This window comes from Vombatus ursinus, unplaced genomic scaffold (assembly GCF_900497805.2).
Source record: "Vombatus ursinus unplaced genomic scaffold, bare-nosed wombat genome assembly UNPS02014779.1, whole genome shotgun sequence".
Lineage (NCBI taxonomy): Eukaryota > Metazoa > Chordata > Mammalia > Diprotodontia > Vombatidae > Vombatus > Vombatus ursinus.
Genome location: NW_020954557.1, coordinates 37055194 through 37077599, shown reverse-complemented (window position 1 = coordinate 37077599; position 22406 = coordinate 37055194). Strand labels below are relative to the sequence as shown.

The following is a 22406-nucleotide window of genomic DNA, read 5'->3' as shown; positions in this document are numbered from 1 at the left end:
AAAAGCACATATTAGTTCACCCTTAAATATTTTATATTTAACCATTAACATTAAAATTTTAATAATTTAATATCAATAATTTAATATTCAGCACTCCAAAGATAACACTATATGGAAAAGAATAATACTAACATGCTGCATCCTTCATTAGTACTGAATCTGAAACATCACTTGGTGGGCCAATTCCTGCTTTATTTTCTGCACTGACACGGAACTCATATGTGTTTCCTTCCTGAAGTCCTGTCACTTTGCATCTGAGGTCAGACACAGGGGTCTTTGTTGCTCGCACCCATCGCAGACCTTTCTTTTCTCTCCTTTCCACGTGGTATCCTGTGATTTCACTACCACCGTCATCAATTGGTCTTTTCCAACTGACAGTGGCAGTGTTCTTGGTCACATTTGATACTTCTGGTTTTCCAGGAGGGCCAGGAGGGCCTAAAAAAGAAGAAGAATTTATGAAAAACAAAGGTATATATGAACACCTCTAAAGTCTCAAGTGATTAACTTCTTAAATGTTTTACTTACCAAATCTGTCCACCATTTTGACTGGTTCCGATTGTACAGGTTCACCCTTACCATACTGATTCACAGCTGAGACACGGAAGACGTATTCATTTCCTTGGATCAGCTTGGTCACCACATGGCGGCAAGATTGAATATCTTCAGAAACAACTGTCCACAAAAGTCGGCTAGTTTCTCTCTTTTCGAGAACATAAGACTTAATTGGAGAACCTCCGTCTTCCAATGGGGGTGTCCATGTAAGGGTAGCTTTTTCAGCTGAGACATTGCTGATTTCAATAGGTCCTGGTGGACCAGGAACATCCAGAACTGTCACACGTACGTGCTCTTCCTTTGTTCCAAAAGGATTAGTGGCAGTGATTGTATATTCTCCTGCATCTTTTCTAGAGGCATATTTAACACTGAGCATGGAAGATGTTGGAGTTGAACTAATCTGGACAATGTCTGATGGCCTAAAGTCTTTTCCTGCCTTGGACCAACTTGATTTTGGTAGTGGTTTGCCAAGGATGCTGATGGCGTTCAAAACAATGGTATCTCCTGCTTTGACTGTTAAGCCATCTTTTATGGTAGGATCGAGGACAATGGATGGTGTCTCTGTAAAAGAAGATTTTTTTTTTTTAGTCAGAAAAAAGGGAGAGAAGGATGTTTATGTTATTTTAATTATTTCATATATTTAAATGAGGAATAAGGGATAGTTTGTAGAAGATAGAGAGATAGTCTTGAAGTCAGGAACACTGCGCTTCAGAGCCCACCCAAGACATATATAGGCTTTGAAACTATGAGCAAGTTACTTAATGTCTCAGTGTTTCAAGTATCTCTAGGATATATGTTATATATGAGTTGTTGTTCTGTGTTAGTGCAGAGAGTTTCCAAATCAAGAGTTCCTTACACTGATGATATCTCAGATATGAATCAAAAGGTTAACAAATATAAACAGACAAAGAAAAACAAAATAAACTAAGACATACCATATTCATCCTTGCAAATAATGGTTCCCGTGCTTTCTGATGGAGCACTGATAGCTCCTGCAGTGTTCTTGGCTCTAATTCTGAATTCATATTTTCCACCCTCGATAAGATCAGTTACAGTATAGGCACAGTCTGGGACATTAACATGGTTTGCCTTCATCCAAGACTTTGAAGGCAGATCCCGTTTCTCCACTATGTATCCAGTCAGTTTATGACCACCATCATATTTAGGTTCAGTCCAAATGAGAGTCACGGAATTCCTCGTGACATTAATCACCTCAGGTTTTCCAGGGGGATCTGAAAAAAAGAAAGTAAAATAAGACAAATAAAGCCGAGGTCAAACAAATGTCAATGTTTTCTTCATGAAGCAAATGAGGTTAGGCACCTTCCCCTCTCTGAATGACTTACCAATTGGATCTAGTGCCACAACTGGCTCAGATGGCAGACTTGGTTTGCCAACTCCAGCCAAATTGATCGCCATGACTCTAAATTCATATTCAAGACCTTCAGTTAGTCCTGTTACTTTGAAGTCTTTCATTCTAATAGGTGTCTTATTAGCTCTCTTCCACATAAGACTGTTCCTCTCTTTGAATTCAATATGATACCCTACCAAAGAAGAAGATAGTACTTTAATCCAAATGGAAGATATCAATGCAGTCTCATGATTAACAGTTTCAAAGCACGGTTTCGGTTACAAGCCCTATATATGCACACACTAATCAAGCAATTGCTCATCACTCTCAATAGTTATATGATTACTCAAGATTACACTTCTGCTTGTCTATATACTAAACAGAGGGTTTTGTTAGGGCAACTATTTTTTTTCTAAAGATATGAGTAATCACAACTTTTGATGAAAGTTTTAACTCACAAAATATTTATATTCCACTAAGAAAATTCTTTGTCAGTGAATTACTTTAGCAAATTCTGAGTATTAAGCAATGCACTAAAAGGGAAATATCAGAGAATTGTTAACATTATGTGCCAGTAGAACTAAAAGGAAAAGATGTATATTCAACACCCTTTAGGAGGATATAGTAGGAAGGGAAAATGAAAGTAAAGGTAATAATAAAATGAAATCAAATATAGTACCTGTGATTGGTGAACCACCAGTTTTTTTAGGGTCTGTCCAAGTTAGAGCAACAGAATCATGTCTGACATCCACGATATTGGGGGGTGGAGGAGCATCTGGTACATCTAGGAAAACATATAATAACATAAGGTTATAATAAAGAAAAAAAATCCCACTGTTTTGCATTTTGGTTTCTGACTTTCAGATACATACCAAATGGATGTTTGGCAACAATGGGCTCAGATTTAAGGCCCTCGCCTACACCATATTTATTTTCAGCACTGACTCGGAAAGTATATTCTACTCCCTCATGAAGTCTCGTAACTCTGAAGGTTGTTTTCTGGACAGCAGAGGCACATGTGACCCATTTGTTATTTACAGAATCTCTTTTCTCTAGGATGTAGTTGGTAATTTCAGAACCACCATCATCCTTTGGAGGCTTCCACTGTAAGGTAATGGCATCTGCTGTGACTTCCTCAAATTTGATTGGTCCAGTGGGGATGCCTGGCTTCCCAACAACTTTTATGGACAGAGTTCCTTCCTTAGTGCCAACAGTGTTCTTCAGCGTGATTGTATATTTCCCAGCATCAGACTTTTGGCAATCATATACCACAAGAGTTGTATTAACTGCAGTAGACTCAACACTAACTCTTGTGTCAGTTGGTAAGGGGTCTTCATCTTTCTTCCAGGTTACTGATGGTGTAGGCTTGCCTTTTATGGGGATCTTGAGACGGAAATTGCTATTTTCTTTAGCTAAGTAGCACAAATCAGGCAACTCTTTCAAATCAAGATCAGGAGCCACTGTAAAACAGCACGGATAAATTATTATTTTTTGAGCCTAGATAGCTTATTTTCCCCTATTTAATACAGTTCTAAAAGGAATTGTCAATGAGTAACAAAATATCTACCAATGAATAACAAATATGTCTATCAATGAATACTTTTTTTTTTTAGAAAAACAGCACATTGCTGATGAAAATAAAAAAATAACGTATGTGTGAGAATGTGCTTACCAACATCATCTTTTGCCACAACAGTGATTTCACTTGGAGTTCCCTCTCCATTATCATTCTCAGCTCTTACTCTGAAAGTATATTCCTTTCCTTCTGTCAGATCTTTTGTGGAATAGTTAAGATTCAATGCCCTCATGACTCTTTGCCATTTGTTTTCTTCAGTCATGAAGTCCACTATATATCCAGTAATTCTACTTCCACCATCACTGTGAGGTTTTTTCCAGCCTATACCACATGATGACTTAGTTACAGATGTAACTTTCAGGTCCACAACTGGTCCAGGGGTTTCTAAAACACATGAAAACTCTGGTAAGTCTAAGCTTCCAATGAATTAATAAATACTGTCATTTACAACTATATTGAATAAAATCACATTTCCTCACCAGAGGCCTTTACAGCATCACGTGTTTCTCCAGGATCACCAATGCCATATTCATTTTCAGCAAAAATTCTGAAGAAATAGGATTTTCCTTCTTCCAAATTAGATACTCGGAAGCTTGTTTTGGGACACTCGGTTGTCACGGTGGACCATGACTTTCTCTCTGCATCACGTTTTTCAACAACATAGTTTATGATTGGGCTGCCACCATCAATAATGGGAGGATCCCAAGTAACATGAGCGGAATCTTTGGATACTTCCTTAACAGTCACATTGACTGGTGGTCCCGGAGTATCTGGATAAATTTAAAATGAAGATGTACTTAATCATTCCAGAGGAAAAAAAATGCAATGATTTCCCATTACTTTTCTTATTTTACACCCATACTTACCAAGTACTTTCACGACAATAGTATATTCCTTTTTACCACAGCTGTTCTCAAGGGTCAAGATATATTTTCCAGCATCATACTTATTCACATTTTCACAACGCAAGAAAGTGTCAAAGTCTGTTGACTTGATATCCAATCCTATCCTCTCTCGCAGGTTGACATTTGGTTTAGACCATGTTATCTTTGGAGGTGGACGTCCTCTTACTGGTACATAAAGTCTCATTGTAACTCCAGCACGTAATATGAGTGTTTTTCTCAAGTCAGCATCAAGATCTCCCTCAGGTGGAACTGTTTTTTTTTTTTGGAAAAAAATTAAATGTATAAAAACTCAATTTACTATGAAAATTCAACAACCTGATCCTTATAGCCCCTTAACATACATTATTTTTCCAACTAAACATCTCCTGTCCTTCCTCTAATTATTTACATAGCTCTTATCGCCCCAAACTTTCACTCTTCCAGTATCCCATAATTAATCAATTAGTAATTTTTTTTGTGACTCAGGGATTTTTCTTGTCTACAGGAATATTCACTCCTTATTTTCTATGTATGCTTATTACCCCTATTGTATTCAAAGAAAATAGGTATGTTATTCCTGGTTCTCATCCTAATCTTAACGATTCTCATCTCATCCAACTTTAATGAAAACAGTATTCTGTAATTTACCTATAATTATAATTTATACTCTGCTGGTAGAAAGATAGATTAAGTACTGTAATATGTTACCAAATTATTAAACATTGAGAAAAAAGAAGAAAATTGATTGAGGAAATATAAGATTAGCAAAAGAAGACTAAGTGATAGAAAGTGTGTTACTAAAGAAGCTAGTAATTGGCTTAAACAGAACGGAAGCATTTATGCAAAGAATAATTGACTGAGCTCTCTATAATAAAAAAGAACAGTCTCTTTCTCATTAGGGCAAACATACTTTACCCAATCCTCTGTCCAAGTTATGGAATTCTCTCATTATCATGAAAAAAAGTTATTATTATCAATTACAAATCACACTGCAAATCTTTGGCTTACTACTCTGCTCTCTTAAAACAAATTCTTAGAGTTTTCAATACTGCAGCATATATCAAGATCTCAAAGGTCTTTATTTCTAAAAATGTGTTCACTTAGCCATTTCTCCTTTCTTCCATCAGCACTTACTTAAGATGTCCTTGGGCACATGTTTGTCAGGTACATCACTGGGATCACTGTAGCCAATCTTATTGACAGCGTACACACGGAATTGATATTCAGTATTTTCCATGAGGCCAGTAACATCAAAGCGCGTTTTCTTTAGATTCTCTGGCAAGTTGCACCTCACCCAGTTATCAGAGTCAGCTCTCTTCACCTCAACTAAGTAACCAATAATAGGACTTCCACCATCGTACGCTGGTTTACCCCAAGAAAGACTCACAGAGCTTCGGGTGGTATCAACTACTTTGGGGAAGGCTGGTGGGCCAGGAGGATCTAAGGATTAAAAAAAAAAAAAGAAAAGGAAGAAGTAGTTATTAGTACATCCTTCTTGTATGCCTGAAACAGTTTATAGACAAAAGAGACATAGAAGAGGGAATACTTTATTCTCCTAGTGAAACTTACATAGAGGATCAAGGGCATATACTGCTTTAGAGGCATCACTGGGCTTGCCTGGTCCAGCTTTATTTATAGCTGTAACACGGAATTCATACTCAGTCCCTTCGTGGAGACCTGTTGCTTTTATAGTTCTTTCTATAACAGGTTTCCTGTTGACCTTAGTCCAATTGACTGCATCGGTTTCTCGCTTCTCCAGCAAATAGCCAGTGATGGGTGAACCACCATCATCCGCTGGTGGTTTCCAGCTTACTGTCATGTGATCTTTTGTTATGTTGCTAATCACAGGAGGATCACAACGTCCAGGTGGGTCTGTAAATATTCATTTGAGAAATTAGCTTCATGTTTTTAAAATATCTAAATATCTTAAATAAAAGGTAATATACATAGAAAAGTTATTACCATATGGATTTTTAGCAATTGCTGGTTCAGTGAAAATTGGATCTCCAACACCATATTTATTTTCAGCACAAATACGGAACTGATATTCATGACCTTCTATTAGTTTCTCCACACTGCAACTGGTGATAGGAACATTGGGAGAGACTTGTGCCCAGTTAGGTCTGCTTGTCTCACGCTTGTCAACAATGTAGTTAGTAATTTCTGAGCCTCCATCTTCAAGTGGAGGCTCCCAAGAAAGCATTGCACGATCTGAATACATTCTATTGATTTTAACAGATGCTGGAGGACCAGGTTTATCTGAAAGATACAAGAGGGTAGAATCAAATCTTTGTCTTAATTATGAGTCAGCACTGCATAGAAAAGCATGAGCACTGAACTGGTGGTCCTAGGTTCTGACTCTCCCCACTAAAAACTGTGTTACCTGGGGCAAGTGACCTAATTTCTCTGTTCTTTATCTGTACGATGAGGGCATAGGGCTAAATTTAGAGCCTGAAGGTCCTTTCTAGTTCTAATTTTTATGATTCTGCAATTGAGATAGATTTGCATTCTTTTTTGTTTTTATCATATATCATTTTCTATTTATGATGCTTTGGCCATCTTTTGGCCAATATTTACATCGTCTTAGTTAATCAAATATGATTTTCACTGTGCCTGGAATTCAGTCCCTCTTCATCTCTGTCTCAGGATCCTCATCTTCCTTCAAAGTTCAGCTCATGGATCATTTGTTTTGTTAAACCTTCTCCTATTCTCCCCAGTTGTGAATGCTCTTTCCCTCCTCAAATTACTTATTCATGTGCATGTTTTATCCTACCTTCCACCCAATAGAATGTAAAGCAGGGATTCTTGTATTTTTGCCACTGTATCCCAGAACCTTGCACAGCATTAAGTGCTTAATAAATATTGAACTAAATTACCTAATACTTTCAGCTTAATAGTGGCTGATTTGGAACCACTTGAGTTTTCAGCAGTAATAGTATAGTCTCCTGAATCCTTTCTATTTACACAGAATAATTCCAAGGTGCAAAGATTTCGCTTGGTGGCCATTTTTATGACATCAGATGGTGTTATAGGTGTTCCATCTTTCTTCCATGAAATTTTTGGCATAGGTTTACCAAAAACAGTAGCATCCAGGCAAACATTGGTTCCAGCTTTCACAGTAAGTAAAGATTTCATTGCCACACTCAGTTCAATCCTTGGAGGAACTGGAAAAAAAAAATAAAAGGACTTAATCCACATAGAACTAACTTTGACATTCTTCACATTAATAGTAACAGGGTTAAGTAAATACAAAGGATATACATAATCTTCAGGAATGGAATCTTACCATTTTCTGCTAGGATGGTCACTGGATCAGAAGGCTCAGAAGGCATGCTGATGTTTACAGCAGTCTTGGCAATGGCTCTAAATTGATATTGAGCATTCTCTTCCAAACCAGTAGCTGTATATTCTTCTTGAGGAATCTGGTGTGGTGTAGTATTGCATCGTACCCACTTATCTCCTGGAAGCTTGCAAGCTTCAACAAAATATCCAATAATTTTGCTGCCCCCATCATGCTTTGGTCGAGCCCAGATAAGGGATACACTATTCTTGGAAACATCAATAACTTCAGGTTTCCCAGGAGGATCTAAAACCCAAAAGACAATTAGAAAAGTCAAAACATATCTTTTGAAATACAGGAAGTAATTTTTTTTACATCAATGGTGTCAAACTCAAACAGAAAAAGAAAGCCTTGTTGGCCACATATTGACTTAGAAAACCACAAATTAACATTATCTATGTTGTATTGCATTATTATTTATTTTATTAAACATTTCCCAATGGCAGCATCTCAGAGCTTTGCTGGCCCACATGTTGCAAGTTTGACACCTTTACTTTACATGTAGCTTTTAAATAGCTCATCAGGATGTGAATAACTAATATTTTAATAATCAAGAAATCACCAAATATTTTGGGGTGCTACTATGTGTTTGATATTGTGCAGTGTACATTGTGTTTACATAAAATAAGAAGAGGGAAATATTATTGAATTTAAGTAAAAGCAAGGGAATACTAGTCAGTTAGTCAATAAGCATTTATTGAGTGCCTACCATGTAGGTACTTAATAGGTAAATGATAGGTAAGGTAAATACCTACCATGCTAAGTGCTGGGACTACTATAGAGATTTGGAAACAGATACCGAAGGTTTAATTTTTACTGACAGCATTTAAGATATGGAGAAAACAAGGAAATATTTTACTCACCAACTGGCATTCTTGCTGTTACATATTCTGTTGGTTTGCTAGGTAAGCTGCTTCCAGCTCTGTTCAAAGCATAGATCCGGAATGAATATTCTAGGCCCTCTACAAGACCAGCACAAGGATATTCAGTAGAACGGACAAGAGCATCATTAGCCTTCACCCAGAGCAGACTGTTCCTTTCTTTGCGTTCAATCAGATAACCAGTAATGGGGCTGCCTCCATCACTATCTGGCCTATCCCATTTCACAAAAATACAGTCCTTGTTGACTTTTGTAACTCTTGCATTCTTTGGTTCACTAGGAACATCTGGAGATGAAGACATGGGCTATGTTAGTACTTGCTTTATTATTAGAATGGAAACACAGAACAGTTTGTCATCCCTCTCCAAGGAAAAAAAAAACCTACCAAATGGGAACTTAGCAAGCATTTTAGGAGATTGGAGTGGCTCTGAAATGCCAAATCGATTTTCAGCACGGACCCGGAAGATATACTCTTGCCCAGGGATAAGTTTTCCAACCCTGCAAGAAGTTTTTGTGACAGAGGCCAGAGCTGTGACCCAGTCGCCTCGGCTTACATCACACTTCTCCACCACATAATTGGTAATGTTACTACCACCATCTTCGAGAGGGATATGCCACGACAGGGAACAGGCATCAGCATCTATCTCAGATATGTCAAATGGAGGCTGAGGTGGCCCTGGTGCATCTGCAGAAATACAAAAGACAGGCATGTAAAAACATGAAGGTAGGAGGAAGAAAAAGTTTTCATCCTGATGGTTGCATTGTTTTTAGCAAAAACTTAACTCACCCATGACCACGACTTTGATTTTCTGAGTGTCTGATCCAGAGCTGTTTTCTGCAGTGAGATTATAGTAACCACTGTCTTTTCTAGTAACATCTTTCAAGATCAAAACTGAAGCAGAGTCTGCTTTGTGGACTGCCAGGCGGCTAGATGTGACAACAGGTTCTTCTCCCTTTTTCCAGGTACAGATTGGTTGAGGCTTTCCATACACATGGGCTTCAATTCGGAGTTTCTTTCCAGCTTTAATAGTAACTTGTTCTGGCATAAGGATCTTGGGTGGCACTACAATGCAATGGGAAAAGACATGAATTTATTCTAAGTCATGGTTATTTTTCACTGGGGATGCTCTAGACAAATGTGGGAAACAAAGGAATTTTGTATGATAGTGTATAAAAAATAGGAGACCTGGATCTTCTTCCTTGCCCTGCCACTGTGTAATTTAAGACAAACCACTTAATATTTCTGTGCCTGATTTTCCTCAAGCATAAAGTGAGAGAGATGGAGTCATGCAGCTGATCTGCCTGGTAGTCAGATCTTAGTTATCATCCTGGATTGGTCACTAAATAATCTGTGGCCATGAGGAAATCACTACCTTTCTTTGCCTATAATTAGCAAGGTTGGGCTAGGCAGCCTCTAAATTCTTTTCTAGCTCTACATGGCCAATGTGAAGATGTGTTTTGTTTGACTATATTTGTTACTAGGGTTTTGATTTTTGTTGTTGAGAGAGGGGGTGTGGTAGACATAGGAAAGAGAAAAAGCAAATCCTGGTCAATTGAAAAAAAAAACTTAAAAAATAAAGCTTATGATATATACTGTGGTCTTGTCTCTGATCTGATTATACATAATGATCTATAAACTGAATTAAAATTTCCATCAGCTTTTGTTACATAAATATGAAATGGGTGAAATTAGTAAATGCAATAATAACTGCTCACATAGCTGTTCTTTGGCTTCATAAACACCATCAGCTTCTCTGGGCAAACTCATTCCAACAGCATTCCTGGCCACTACTCTAAATTTATACTTCTTTCCTTCCTTCAGGCCAGTGACCACAAGGCTGAGATCCTTCACAACTGAATATTCTGTCCAGCGATCTGCAGGTTGTTCTTCTTCCCTGTAGCTGATAATATATCCATCAATCTTAGCACCCCCATCTCTCAATGGAGGCAACCAGGCTAATGTGGCACTGTTCTTTGTCATTTCAGTAACCTCAAGTTTTCTTGGTGGATCAGGTTCACCTAGAAAAAAACACAAATAAGGAAAACATATTGATAACTTAGTCAAAGTACTTTATTAGTGCCCACTAGTGCCAGATGAAATCAATTGCTTCATGGCATCTCAATATGGTATACAATTTGAGAGCTAGAGGAAAGTATTTAAATTTCATTTAAAGGCAAATCAGAAACCGTCAAAGGGCAGACTTAAATAGTTCATAATTATAGGGAATCTAGATATTCATTACATTGTTTCAGCACCTGTAAAACTAGTATTTTGTTTTTAACTTGAAAGCTTGAAAGCAAGATATCCTCACATTACATAAAGAACATTAATATACTCGGGAATTGGAATTGATGTTGGGATACAAAGACAATACTTACTTAGGGGATCAGATGCAAGCACTGGCTTGGGAATGTCTGTTGGAACCCCAGGACCATATTCGTTAACAGCAGTTACTCTGAAGAAATATTCATTTCCAGGGACAAGATTGGTTACTTGGAAACTAGTTTTCTTAACTTCTGGAGTAACTGTTGCCCATGTCTTTCTTTCAGCTTCACGTTTCTCGACGATATAATGTGTTACTTGGCTTCCACCATCATTTTCAGGAGGTGCCCAAGAAAGATGGCATGATGTTTTAGTGACATCTGATGCTTTTAAGTCAGATACAGGCCCAGGAGTATCTGTAAAAAATTGCATAACAAAATATAGCCTCTCCTCTATATCAGTAATTTAAAATTCTTTTAGAAAGAAGAGGAAAATGCTTTCTGGCAACTTACCAAGGACTCTGACATTCACAAATACAGCTTTTTCTCCTGCAGGATTAACAAGTGTCAGGGAATATTTGCCTGAGTCATCTCGTGTAGAATCAGGAATGACCAGGAAGGCCATAGTGTCAACCAAATCAACTTGTCCTTTTCTGACAACGTTATCAATACCCACTCTCCGCCAAGTGACTTTAGGGGCAGGCCGCCCTCTGACAATGGCAAAAAGTCGAATTGGGCATCCTGCTCTGACGACAACCAACTTTCTCATACTGGCATCCAAATCAATCTCAGGGGGTTCTGGAAATTGCATTGAGATGGTTAATTCACTTTTGGGAATGTGGAATGCATGGATTTAAATCATAAATGAAGCAAATAAATGCACAAATAAAATAAGTCATTACCAAGTATTTCTTTAGGTTTAATAGCATCTTTTAATTCGGCAGGGCGTCCGATGCCAACTTGATTTTGTGCACAAACCCTGAACTCATATTCTTGGTTCTCATCCAGACTAGTGACTGTGAATTCTTTACGAATAAGTTGTGCAGCTGCATTGCACCTTTTCCAGCCTTCATCAGGAGATGCGCCTGCGATTTTAGGTCTCATTTCCACAACATATCCAATTATTGGTGCACCACCATCATAGACCGGCTTTCCCCATCCAAGAGTAATGGAACTCTTGGTAGTATCAACCACTTTGAGATTGGTTGGTGGACCAGGTGGTTCTGAAAGTACATTGGAAAATAAATGTTATAACTATATAATAAGTAATATAAGTGACTACTATAAATGAAAAGTTAATGTAAATAATTTTGTAAATAATGTAAATAAAATTTGTAAATAATGTAAATAATTTTGTAAATAATTTTTATACAGTCAACTCTCAATTATTCAAAGCTATATTATTCATTTTGCCCCTTCCTCTTTTTCTGCATTGCTTTATAGCTGGGTTTTTTTTTTTTGTGAGCAAGCAGGCAGGAAAAAAGAAATAAAACGATTAATCAATTTTGTCATTTGTTAGCAGCTCTATGAAAAGATTCGGTTTCTCTGTTGAAATTATTGTGAAAAGATTGACTGAATTTGTCTTTGTAATCTGTTACAGACTTAATTTACTCCTGTTATGCCTGTCTCCAGATTAAGAGTTGACTGTAATTTAATAAGAAAGGAGAGCACAATACCTATTGGGTCTTTCGCCACTACTGGTTTTGATGGCAAGCTTGGTTCTCCAATTCCAATTTCATTTTCTGCCTTGACACGGAACTGATATTCATGTCCTGGAAGGAGATTTTGAACTTTCATACGTCTTTCAGGGATAGCCCTCTTGGTAACAGGAACCCATCGAACTGAATGCTTTTCTTTTTTCTCCAGAATATATCCTGTGATGGACTTTCCACCATCATATTCTGGTGGATTCCATACTACAGTCATTTCTTCTTTGCTGACTTTAGTGACTTCTGGGGGATCAGGGCGACCAGGTCTATCAAATTTAGTTTTAGCAATGACTGGTTTGCTTTCTGTTGGTGGACCAGTGCCTATCTTATTTTCAGCCCGGACTCTAAAAATATATTCATTTCCTTCAATGAGACGAGTCACTGTTGTACCGGGAGTGAGGACATTAGCAGAATAGGTAGACCAAACCATACGCTTGCTCTCACATTTTTCTAAAATATAATTTTGTATTTCACAGCCACCATCATCTTCTGGTGGATCCCAACAAATTGTGCACCTATCACTTGACACATCAGAGATCTTCAGATTTCTCACGGGACCAGGTTTGTCCAAAACATTTACAGTTGCATAGGCTACGAAGCTGCCAGCTGTGTTTGTTGCTGTAATCACATATTTACCACCATCACTTCTCTTTGCTTTTGTGAGGGTAAATTTAGATGACTCTGCACTTGTATCAATTTTGGCTCTTGGAGATCTGGTTAGATCCGTAGCATCTTTGTCCTTGGTCCATGAAACTTCTGGGAATGGTTTGCCTCTAACCGCTGCCTCAAGCTTAATAGTGTCCCCTGCTTTGACTGTAAGCACTCCACTCATTTTCAGCTCAAGCACCGGCTTCTGCAAATCTTCCTTCACAACAACTTCCTCTGTCTTCACCCAGTCACTTTCACCAGCCTCATTCTTTGTTTGAACTCTGAACTCATAGATCTGGTTCTCAACACATTTGTCAACCATATAATGTGTGTCCTTAATGCTTCCCTTATGTACTCTTTCCCAATCAGGAGAGCCCTTCAGTCTTCTCTCAACATGATAGGATAAATTGGGACTGCCACCATCATAATCTGGTCTTCTCCACTTCAGGTAGACAAAAGTCTTTCCCTTTTCTGCAATATGAAGGTTTTCAGGTTCACCTGGCCTATCAATGGGGTTAATAGCCAGAATGGGAGTTTTAGTTTCAATGGTTGGCCCAACACCCACTTTATTTTCTGCACAAACACGGAAGTAATATTCATTGTTGGCCAAGAGGTTGGCTTTAATCATTCGCCTCGTAACATCTGAAGCAACAATTGACCATCCTTTCTGGTTTGGCTTACGACATTCTACTATAAAATTAGTAATTTCTGAGCCTCCATTATCCAGAGGGTTTTCCCAGGAAACTGTACAATTCTCTTTGGTGACACTAGTTATCCTCAAATTCTGGCAGGGTCCCGGTCTGTCAAGGACATTGACAATAGCCGAACCTTGAGCATGCCCACTGCTGTTCTTGGCTGAAATGATGTATTTGCCATGATCGCTTCTGATTGCTTCTTTAATTTGTAACTCAACACGAGGCAAATCGTGAATTAAGTCGACCCGCTTTTCTCGGACCAGTACTTTGCCCTCCTTGGACCAAGTTATGTCTGGTTCAGGTCTGCCTTTGACTCTAGCCAGAATGCGGATGGTTTGGCCTACTCTAACAGTAATGATATCGCGACAAGTCACATCAAGTTCTACTTCTGGAGGATGGAGAATGTCTTTTGCAATCACAGATTCTGCTAGTTCTCGTGGCTCTCCTTCTCCCACAATGTTAGCAGCCTTGATACGGAATCTATACTCATTTCCTTCAATTAGTCCAGGTACCCTGTAGGCACACTGCCTAATAAGTTCATCTTTATTGATCCTATTCCACTGTGCAGTGCCTGGTTTCTGGCATTCCACTACATAGCCTAGTATAGGACTGCCACCATCACTGAGTGGCTTTGTCCAGACTAAATCAGCAGTTTCTTTGGTCTTGTCCTTCAGTTTTGGATTAATGGGGGGTCCAGGTGGTTTGATGGGTCGACAAGCTTTTATTGGATCAGAACTTGGAGATGGATTGCTTAGGCCTGCAAGATTTTCTGCAAAAACTCTAAATTCATATGTATTTCCTTCATAGAGTCCAGTTACTCTAAACTTCAAGTCAGCTACAGGTGTTTTGTTGACCCTCACCCATTTACCAGTTGTTTCTCGACGTTCCACATAATAACCGGTTATTGGACTGCCACCATCAGATTTTGGCAAGGTCCAAGAAACTGTTGCAGCATTTTCAGTAATGTCAGTAACCACTGGTTTGCCAGGTGGAGATGGGGGGTTAAACTTATGTTTAGCTACGGTAGGTGTGGAGTCAAGAGGTGGACCAACACCCATCTTATTCTCTGCTCGAACACGGAAAATATATTCATTTCCCTTTTGTAGATGGGGGACCTTTAGCTTCGTCTTACTGCTTCCTGCAGAGACAACACCCCAAGTATCTTTCCGAGTATCTTGTTTCTCAACAATATAATTTATTACAGGGCTTCCGCCATCATCCTTGGGTGGTCGCCATGCAATAACCATATATTCAGGGGTGACATCAAGTATATCAATAGGACCTGTCGGCGGCCCAGGAACATCAAGAACAGTCAGATGGACTGCTACTGTTTTGGTACCAGCTGCATTGGAAACAGTGATCAAGTATTCCCCAGTGTCTTTCCGTAGACAGTTTTTAATGGTAAGTACTGATGAGAAGCTGTCAGTTTCAATGTTATAGCGGTCATCTGGTTTAATTTCAATCCCATCAGTTGACCACTTTACAGTGGGAGTAGGTACACCTCTTATAATGGCAGGGAATCTTACAGTGGTTCCAGCCTTTACCACAAGGCCTTCAATTAATTTCACATCAAGCTCCACAGATGGAGGTACTGGAAAATAAAACACACAAAATTAGAATTTGATTTTTGAGTCAGACATGATTTAAAAAAAATAACATATTTATCATGTCAATAAACATTACCTAGTTTTTCTTGACACTCTATTGGAATAGTTGTGTCAGGAAGACTAAGGCCAACAATATTCTGAGCTTTTACACGGAATTTATAGATCTTCCCTAGTTGTAGGCCAGTAACAACACACTCTAAGTTTGTCACAGTCTTAAATTTAATCCAGTCTTCTGTACCATCTTCTTGATATTCTACTAAATATCCAGTAATTGGAGAACCACCATCACGATCTGGTTTATTCCAAACCAGAGAGACTTCATTCTTGTCAACATCCACATGATGCAAATTCTTGGGTGGCCCTGGGGGTTCTTTTTAAAGGAAGAAATGTGTGGTGAATAAAGTAGCCAAAAAAGTGAAACCAAGAACATTAGAATAATTTTTTTTACATGCCAAAAAGCAACTTACGGAGAGGATCCATGGCCTTGATAGGTTTAGGAATTTCAACAAAAGGACCACGTCCATACTGATTCTCAGCAGCTACACGGAACAGATACTGATTGCCTTCATTGAGATGTTTAGCAAGATGACTCTTCTTCTTGGATGTAGTTGAAAGAGGTGACCACTGGGCACTGGCAACATCTCTTCTTTCCACCACATAATTTGTAATATCTGAACCACCATCATCCAATGGTTCTTTCCAGGTAAGGTAACAAGAATCCTTCCTAATCTCACTAACTTCCAGATCTCTAGGTGGTCCAGGTTTATCTGAGAAATATTAAATGTATGATTATTCAAATTACTGAACTTATATTAAATGCTAAAAAATTCATTATTTAAGAATGTTCATGTTAGAATTATTACCTAGAACAACAACTTTTACTGAGACTGTCTTTGAACCTGCTGGATTCTCCACTGTCAAAGAATAAGTTCCACCATCTTCATGGGCAGAGTTACGAATTTCAAGCTTACTGCCAACTGGTGTAACTTCAATTTGTGCTTTTATAGGAACTTCTCTATCTTCTTTTTTCCATGTTACTTTTGGGAATGGAACTCCTTTGATGATAGCACTAAGTCTTAAGGTATCTCCAACCATTATGTGTTGTTCCCTTGCCATATTAGCGTCTAGAATCAATTCAGGAGGTTCTAAAAGGAAAAGGATTGTTTGATGAGCATAATTTAAGGAATATATTTTATAAATAAAATGTATGTCTATGGGGATATTTTACGTACCAAGTCTATCTCTTACTAACACTGGCTCAGGAACATGAGCTGGGTCTGATTCCCCTGCTTCATTAACTGCCATTACTCTGAATTTATAGGTCTGACCATCCCTAAGACCTGTGACTTTATATTTTGTTTCAGGGCATGCCTCTGGAGTATGATTGGCTTTTTTCCATTCTTCATCTCCAACTTTCTGGTATTCTACAATATAGCCCAGAATCTTGCTTCCACCATCATGACGTGGTGGTTGCCAAATCAAATCAACTGAATTTTTCGTTGTGTCTACTGCTTCAGGGTTAATAGGTGGACTTGGTTTAGCTATATAAAAGACAAGAAAATGAAAGAATGTCAAGACACTGCTTTAAAAAGTTAACTAATGAGAAAACTGAATAAATGTTTTGATATAGTACCAATTGGATCTTTAGCAAATACTGGTTTTGAGGGTGGACTTGGATCACCAACACCAATTTCGTTTTCTGCTGAAACTCGGAATTCATATTGACATCCTTCCACAAGATCAGGAACCCTAAATTTGGTGTATGGATGAATAGGCTCTCTGGAAACTCTGACCCATTTTTTAGACCTGGTTTCCTTCTTTTCTACAATATATGTTGTGATGGGCTTGCCTCCATCATATGGTTTGTTCCAGGTTACTAATGCAGAATCTTTAGTAACTTCAGTAACAATTGGTTGATCTGGTGCAGCAGGAACACCTAAAGAAATATCATAATGTGTTCAATGTCCATTCAATATATCACTAATATTGAAATAGTGAAAAACTAAAGAAAAATTTTAAAATACATACTGAAACGATCCTTGGCTTTCATTGAATCAGATACTAATGGATCACTTATGCCATAAAGATTTTCAGCATATATGCGAACAACGTAGTCTTTTCCCTCAAGCAATTTAGGGACTTTACATGTTGTCTTAACACTTGCTGTTGTTACTGGAATCCAAACATCTTTGCTTAGCTCCTTCTTCTCAATAATGTAATTAGTAATTTCACTTCCTCCATCATCCAAAGGAGGCTTCCAAGAGATAATAAAATGATCTTTGTGTACTTCATCAAAGATAACAGGTCCCACTGGAGGTCCAGGACGGTCTGTGGAAGGAAAAAAAACCTCACAGAATGTAGATTTCATTTATACTTTTGATTTCACAAAAGGCCTATAGATCTAGTGCTAATTTATCCTTACCAACAACAGCAACTTGACAGGAACCTTTCCTTGAACCTGTACTATTCTCAACAATCACGGTGTATTTGCCAGAGTCTGCACGTTTGGCTTTGACCTTTCCTAGAGAAAGTGTTGTTGGAGTAGTCTTGATCTGTGTCCGATCGTCTTCTAAGACATCAGTTTCATCTTTCAACCATGTGATCTTTGGTTTTGGCTTGCCTGAATAACGTCCTGTCAGCGCAAAAGCCTCACCAACACGAACAGTGAGCTTATCCCTAAAGTCCAGGTCAAGTGTTGGAGGAGCTAAATAAATAAATAATTTTGAAATCAAATCAGTTTTACTGCCACAATATAACAAATCCACAATTGCACAGCAGGTATTCAAAGTATCTGAGACACTTACCAAGTTCATCCTTGCAAGTGATTGGCTTTGTGCAGAATGATGGCTTGCCTTGGCCAATAATATTGACAGCACTTACACGGAACTCATAAGTATCGCCTTCTTTCAAGTCTTTAACTGTGAATTTTCTACTAAGTAAGTTGTTTTGTGTAACTTTGTGGAACTTTTCAGTTCCAATGAGACGACTTTCTAATATATAGTTAATTATTTCTGATCCTCCATCATACTTAGGGGGGTTCCAAGTCAGAGTTACAGAGTCTTTAGTAACTTCTTTGACTTCAAGGTCTTCAGGACGTTCTGGGACATCTATAGTAAAAATATGAGATAACAGGAAAACAAATTACTTTTTTAAAATGTGACAAATTGCCCTTTCCTGAGGATTTCATTTGAACTTAAATGATTTACTTTGATTCAAATAAAAGAATATAATTTCCATAGCAAGAAGGTACCTCAGAGAAATTATCTGGTCTAAATCTCCTCATTTAATTAATGAGGAGGTCAAAGCTTAGATAAGTTAAATAAGTCACTTATTCAGTCACAGCTACTTAGTGTCAGAATTGAAAAGAAACTGAGGTTTCCTGCCTCTCAGTCCACTCATCTCTACTGAGGCTGTAAATATATATGTATATAGAGACACATATGCACATATACACACAAATATACACATATTTTGTTGTTGTTGTTCAGTTGTTTCAATCATGTCTGGCTCTTTGCGATTCCATTTGGGATTTTCTTAGCTAAGATACTGGAGTGGTTTGCCATTTCTTTCTCCAGCTCATTTTACACACAAAGAAACTGAGGCAAACAGGGTTAAGTGACTTGTCCAGGGTCACATAGCTAGTAAGTATGTGAGGCTGAATTTGAACTTAGGAAGATGAGTCTTCCTGACTCCAGGCCCAGTGCTCTATCCACTGTGCCACTAGTTACACATATACATATATGCAATGAATATACTCTCCTGTGTTCTATCTAGCTATACAATGAGTGCCTAAAAAGTATGTGTAGAATGAATGAAAGTATAGCTAGAGGTATTATATTATCTTAAACTTTCATTGAATATCTGAAGAAATCTTTAAACTTATATTACTTACTCATTGGATCCCTGATGACAAGTTCGTCTTGTGTCTCAACAAATGGACCCATGCCAATGCTATTTTCAGCAGCAATGCGGAAGAAGTAGGCTTTTCCTTGAATCAATCCTTGCACTGTAGCATTCTGCCTTGTGACTGTGTAAGTTACTGGGGTCCAAGCTCTGCGGTCAGCCTCTCGTTTTTCAATGACATAGTTGGTGATAGGTGACCCACCATCATCTTCTGGAGAAAACCATGTCAGTTTGCAGGAATCATTGGTTAGGTTGTCTGAAAGGAATGGAATTCCAACTGGACCTGGAACATCTGATAATAAGAGAAAAAAAATTATTACCACAAAGAGAGAGAATTTCAGATCAATGTGTATGCTCATTACTTTGTTACCTTAGGTTTTTTTTTAAGGCATTGAAAATTTTTTTTTGCGAAGAAGTTAAGGTCTAATATATATTTCTAAGAAACTTTTGGGGTTATTTTTGGTATACTTAAACATATATTTAAACGAAATACTTTGGAAACAGTTGCTTGGTAGCAGCAAACTTGCTGGACCAGACGTTTTTAGTAGAAGTGGAGACTGTTGTCTCTCTTGCCTCTAGCAAATTGTCTATATTAATCAGAGCACAGGTATAGACTAGGTCATTGAGCCTTTTAATTCGCAACTTCCTAAGCAAAGAATCTGCTTCACTATTATGTGACTATTTTCAAGTTAAATGAACTACATATAATAATTGTATCTCCTGTTTCAGAATTAATAAGCACTATACATGTAGGTATTATCTGATTCATTCTTGCTAAATGATAATAAAATAATCTTAAAGAGATTATGCAGTGGATAAATTTGGGCTCACTTACCTAACACATCAACAATGATTGTCTTCTTTCTTTCTCCACCTGCATTTTTAGCAAGAAGGGAATAGACACCCTGATGACTCCTCTTGCAGTTCTTGATGACCATAGAAGAGCTAATAGCTGTGGTTTCAATGTTTGCTTCTTCTGGTAATGCTCTTTCATTCATGCTCCAGGTGACTGTGGGAGGTGGCTTTCCAGAGACATATGCTATAATACGAATCACCCCACCAGCATGGACCACAATTCTGTCTCTGACACTAGCATCCAGCTGAAGGTCAGGAACAACTGAGACAAGAAAAAGCAAAGGAAAGTGTGTTTTTCATTGAAAAGGTATTTCAATTTTAAAATACCATTCAGGTATGTTAATCATAAAATAATAGTTACCAATTCTGTCCTTCATTTCAATGATGTCAGTAGCTTCTCCAGGTTCTCCAATGCCAGCAATGTTGACTGCTCTAACTCTAAATTTGTAGAATGCGCCTTCTTTTAATCCAGGTACTACAAGTTTTGTTCCTCTCACTTCTTTATCTTTACCCTGAGTTTTAGAAAGTGTCATTAGCATTTTTAAAATTATAATAATTCTTTTAGTAAGGGTTTTTGCTTTTCAAAACATCAAATTTTACCTACCTTTTCCCATTCTTCCTTTCCTTCTTCTTTGTATTCAACTATATATCCAGTAATTTTAGACCCTCCATCTTTTAATGGGGGAGTCCATTCCAAATCTACAGATGACTTGGTCCAGTCAGTCACTTTGGGGAAGGGAGGACCTGGTGGGGCTAGAAAAAACCATTATATTAGTTAATTTATTTCTTCATGAAACATCTGATAAATTAAAAACCAAATGTTTAAAGATTTACCAATTGGATCTCTAGCTGTTACTGGGTCAGATGGCAAGCTTGCAGGGCCAACTCCAGCAGCATTAATAGCATAAACTCGGAACTGATAGTCTGAACCTTCAATGAGGCCTGTCACTTTATAAGAAACACCTAAAGTCATAGCTTTGATAGGATCCCGGTTGACTCTCTTCCATCTCTTTGATGTGGTGTCTTTCATTTCTAGCCAGTAGCCTGTCACAGGAGAGCCTCCATCATATTCTGGTTCCTCCCAGTTGACAGTCATGGAGTCACGCTTTACACTACTTACAGTTGGCTTGTCAGGGGCCCCAGGGACAGCTGTGGAAGAGTTATATGATTTGTAAAAAAAAAAAAAATGTAAAAATACACAAAAAGAGATTTGTATTTGAAAATAGTGTCATACTTACAGAACAGATTTCTTGCTGTTTCTGGTTCACTGTCAAGAGGCTCCCCAATACCGTATTTATTTTGTGCCATTATACGGAATACATATTCATGGTCCTCCAGTAATTTAGGGACTGTGTACGTACACTCCTTAGGTTCACTGGAAACACGTACCCATGTTTTCCTATTAGCTTCTCTTTTCTCAACAACATAATTTGTAATCTTGGAACCACCATCATCTAGAGGTGGAAGCCAAGATAAAGTCATCTGATCAGCTGAAATGGATTCGAATTTTATGGGTCCCACTGGAGGTCCAGGGCGACCTAAAATAGAGTTTGAAAAAGAACGGTTAATTAGCCAAATACATTTTAAAATGAAAGATCATATGGGTGGCTCATTTATATGCGTTTTATACAAACTATTTTATATTTACCAAGAACATTCAGTCTCATCTCTTTTGATGCTGTTCCCAGATTATTTATAGCTGTGAGTGTGTACAGGGCAGTATCACTCCTACGAGATTGTGGAATCACTAAGGTGCAAGTATCATCAACCACAAGCTTGTTGATATGATGGTCATACAGAACAGGAGCTTTGTCATCAGGTTTCTTCGGAGGAGCTTTAAACCATGTTAATGTAGGGAAGGGCACTCCCTTAACTTTAGCCACAATACTAACATCTGTTCCTTCCTCAACCTCCATAAATTCTTTTAGATCGATTGATGGTGGACCTAGATCAAAAAAGAAGACATATTGTTACTGGAAATGAAGACCTTTGGCCTCATTTCACATTTGGATTCATCCCCAACCAGAGCCATGTTCTGGTAAAAGTGGTCTATAGCAGCTAGAAGAGACTCTAGTGTTCTAGCAATTGCCATTGCAAATTTGATAATCTGTAACATGGATGCAACTTTATGAGAGGGAACTGCTATG

General features: G+C 38.0%; 1 protein-coding gene across 1 annotated transcript in view; it reads right to left on the bottom strand.

Annotated features, from left to right (window-relative positions):
• Positions 1-22406, bottom strand: part of TTN (titin) — a 325691-nt gene that overhangs the window by 53007 nt on the left and 250278 nt on the right. The window contains exons 240-276 of the mRNA XM_027865699.1: positions 21908-22204; positions 21498-21797; positions 21094-21408; positions 20864-21012; positions 20621-20771; positions 20240-20521; positions 19394-19696; positions 18306-18608; positions 17924-18205; positions 17530-17829; positions 17135-17437; positions 16734-17042; positions 16365-16646; positions 15969-16268; positions 15578-15871; positions 12519-15485; positions 11745-12065; positions 11356-11640; positions 10960-11259; positions 10297-10599; positions 9368-9643; positions 8966-9265; positions 8564-8866; positions 7647-7946; positions 7237-7524; positions 6323-6619; positions 5930-6232; positions 5495-5800; positions 4343-4630; positions 3956-4246; positions 3573-3860; positions 2773-3360; positions 2580-2684; positions 1896-2093; positions 1488-1784; positions 526-1113; positions 133-435 (exon numbers count right to left, since the gene is read on the bottom strand). Of these exons, the coding sequence (XP_027721500.1) occupies positions 133-435; positions 526-1113; positions 1488-1784; positions 1896-2093; positions 2580-2684; positions 2773-3360; positions 3573-3860; positions 3956-4246; positions 4343-4630; positions 5495-5800; positions 5930-6232; positions 6323-6619; positions 7237-7524; positions 7647-7946; positions 8564-8866; positions 8966-9265; positions 9368-9643; positions 10297-10599; positions 10960-11259; positions 11356-11640; positions 11745-12065; positions 12519-15485; positions 15578-15871; positions 15969-16268; positions 16365-16646; positions 16734-17042; positions 17135-17437; positions 17530-17829; positions 17924-18205; positions 18306-18608; positions 19394-19696; positions 20240-20521; positions 20621-20771; positions 20864-21012; positions 21094-21408; positions 21498-21797; positions 21908-22204 (13665 nt within the window). The remainder of the gene's footprint in view (positions 1-132; positions 436-525; positions 1114-1487; positions 1785-1895; positions 2094-2579; positions 2685-2772; positions 3361-3572; positions 3861-3955; positions 4247-4342; positions 4631-5494; positions 5801-5929; positions 6233-6322; positions 6620-7236; positions 7525-7646; positions 7947-8563; positions 8867-8965; positions 9266-9367; positions 9644-10296; positions 10600-10959; positions 11260-11355; positions 11641-11744; positions 12066-12518; positions 15486-15577; positions 15872-15968; positions 16269-16364; positions 16647-16733; positions 17043-17134; positions 17438-17529; positions 17830-17923; positions 18206-18305; positions 18609-19393; positions 19697-20239; positions 20522-20620; positions 20772-20863; positions 21013-21093; positions 21409-21497; positions 21798-21907; positions 22205-22406) is intronic.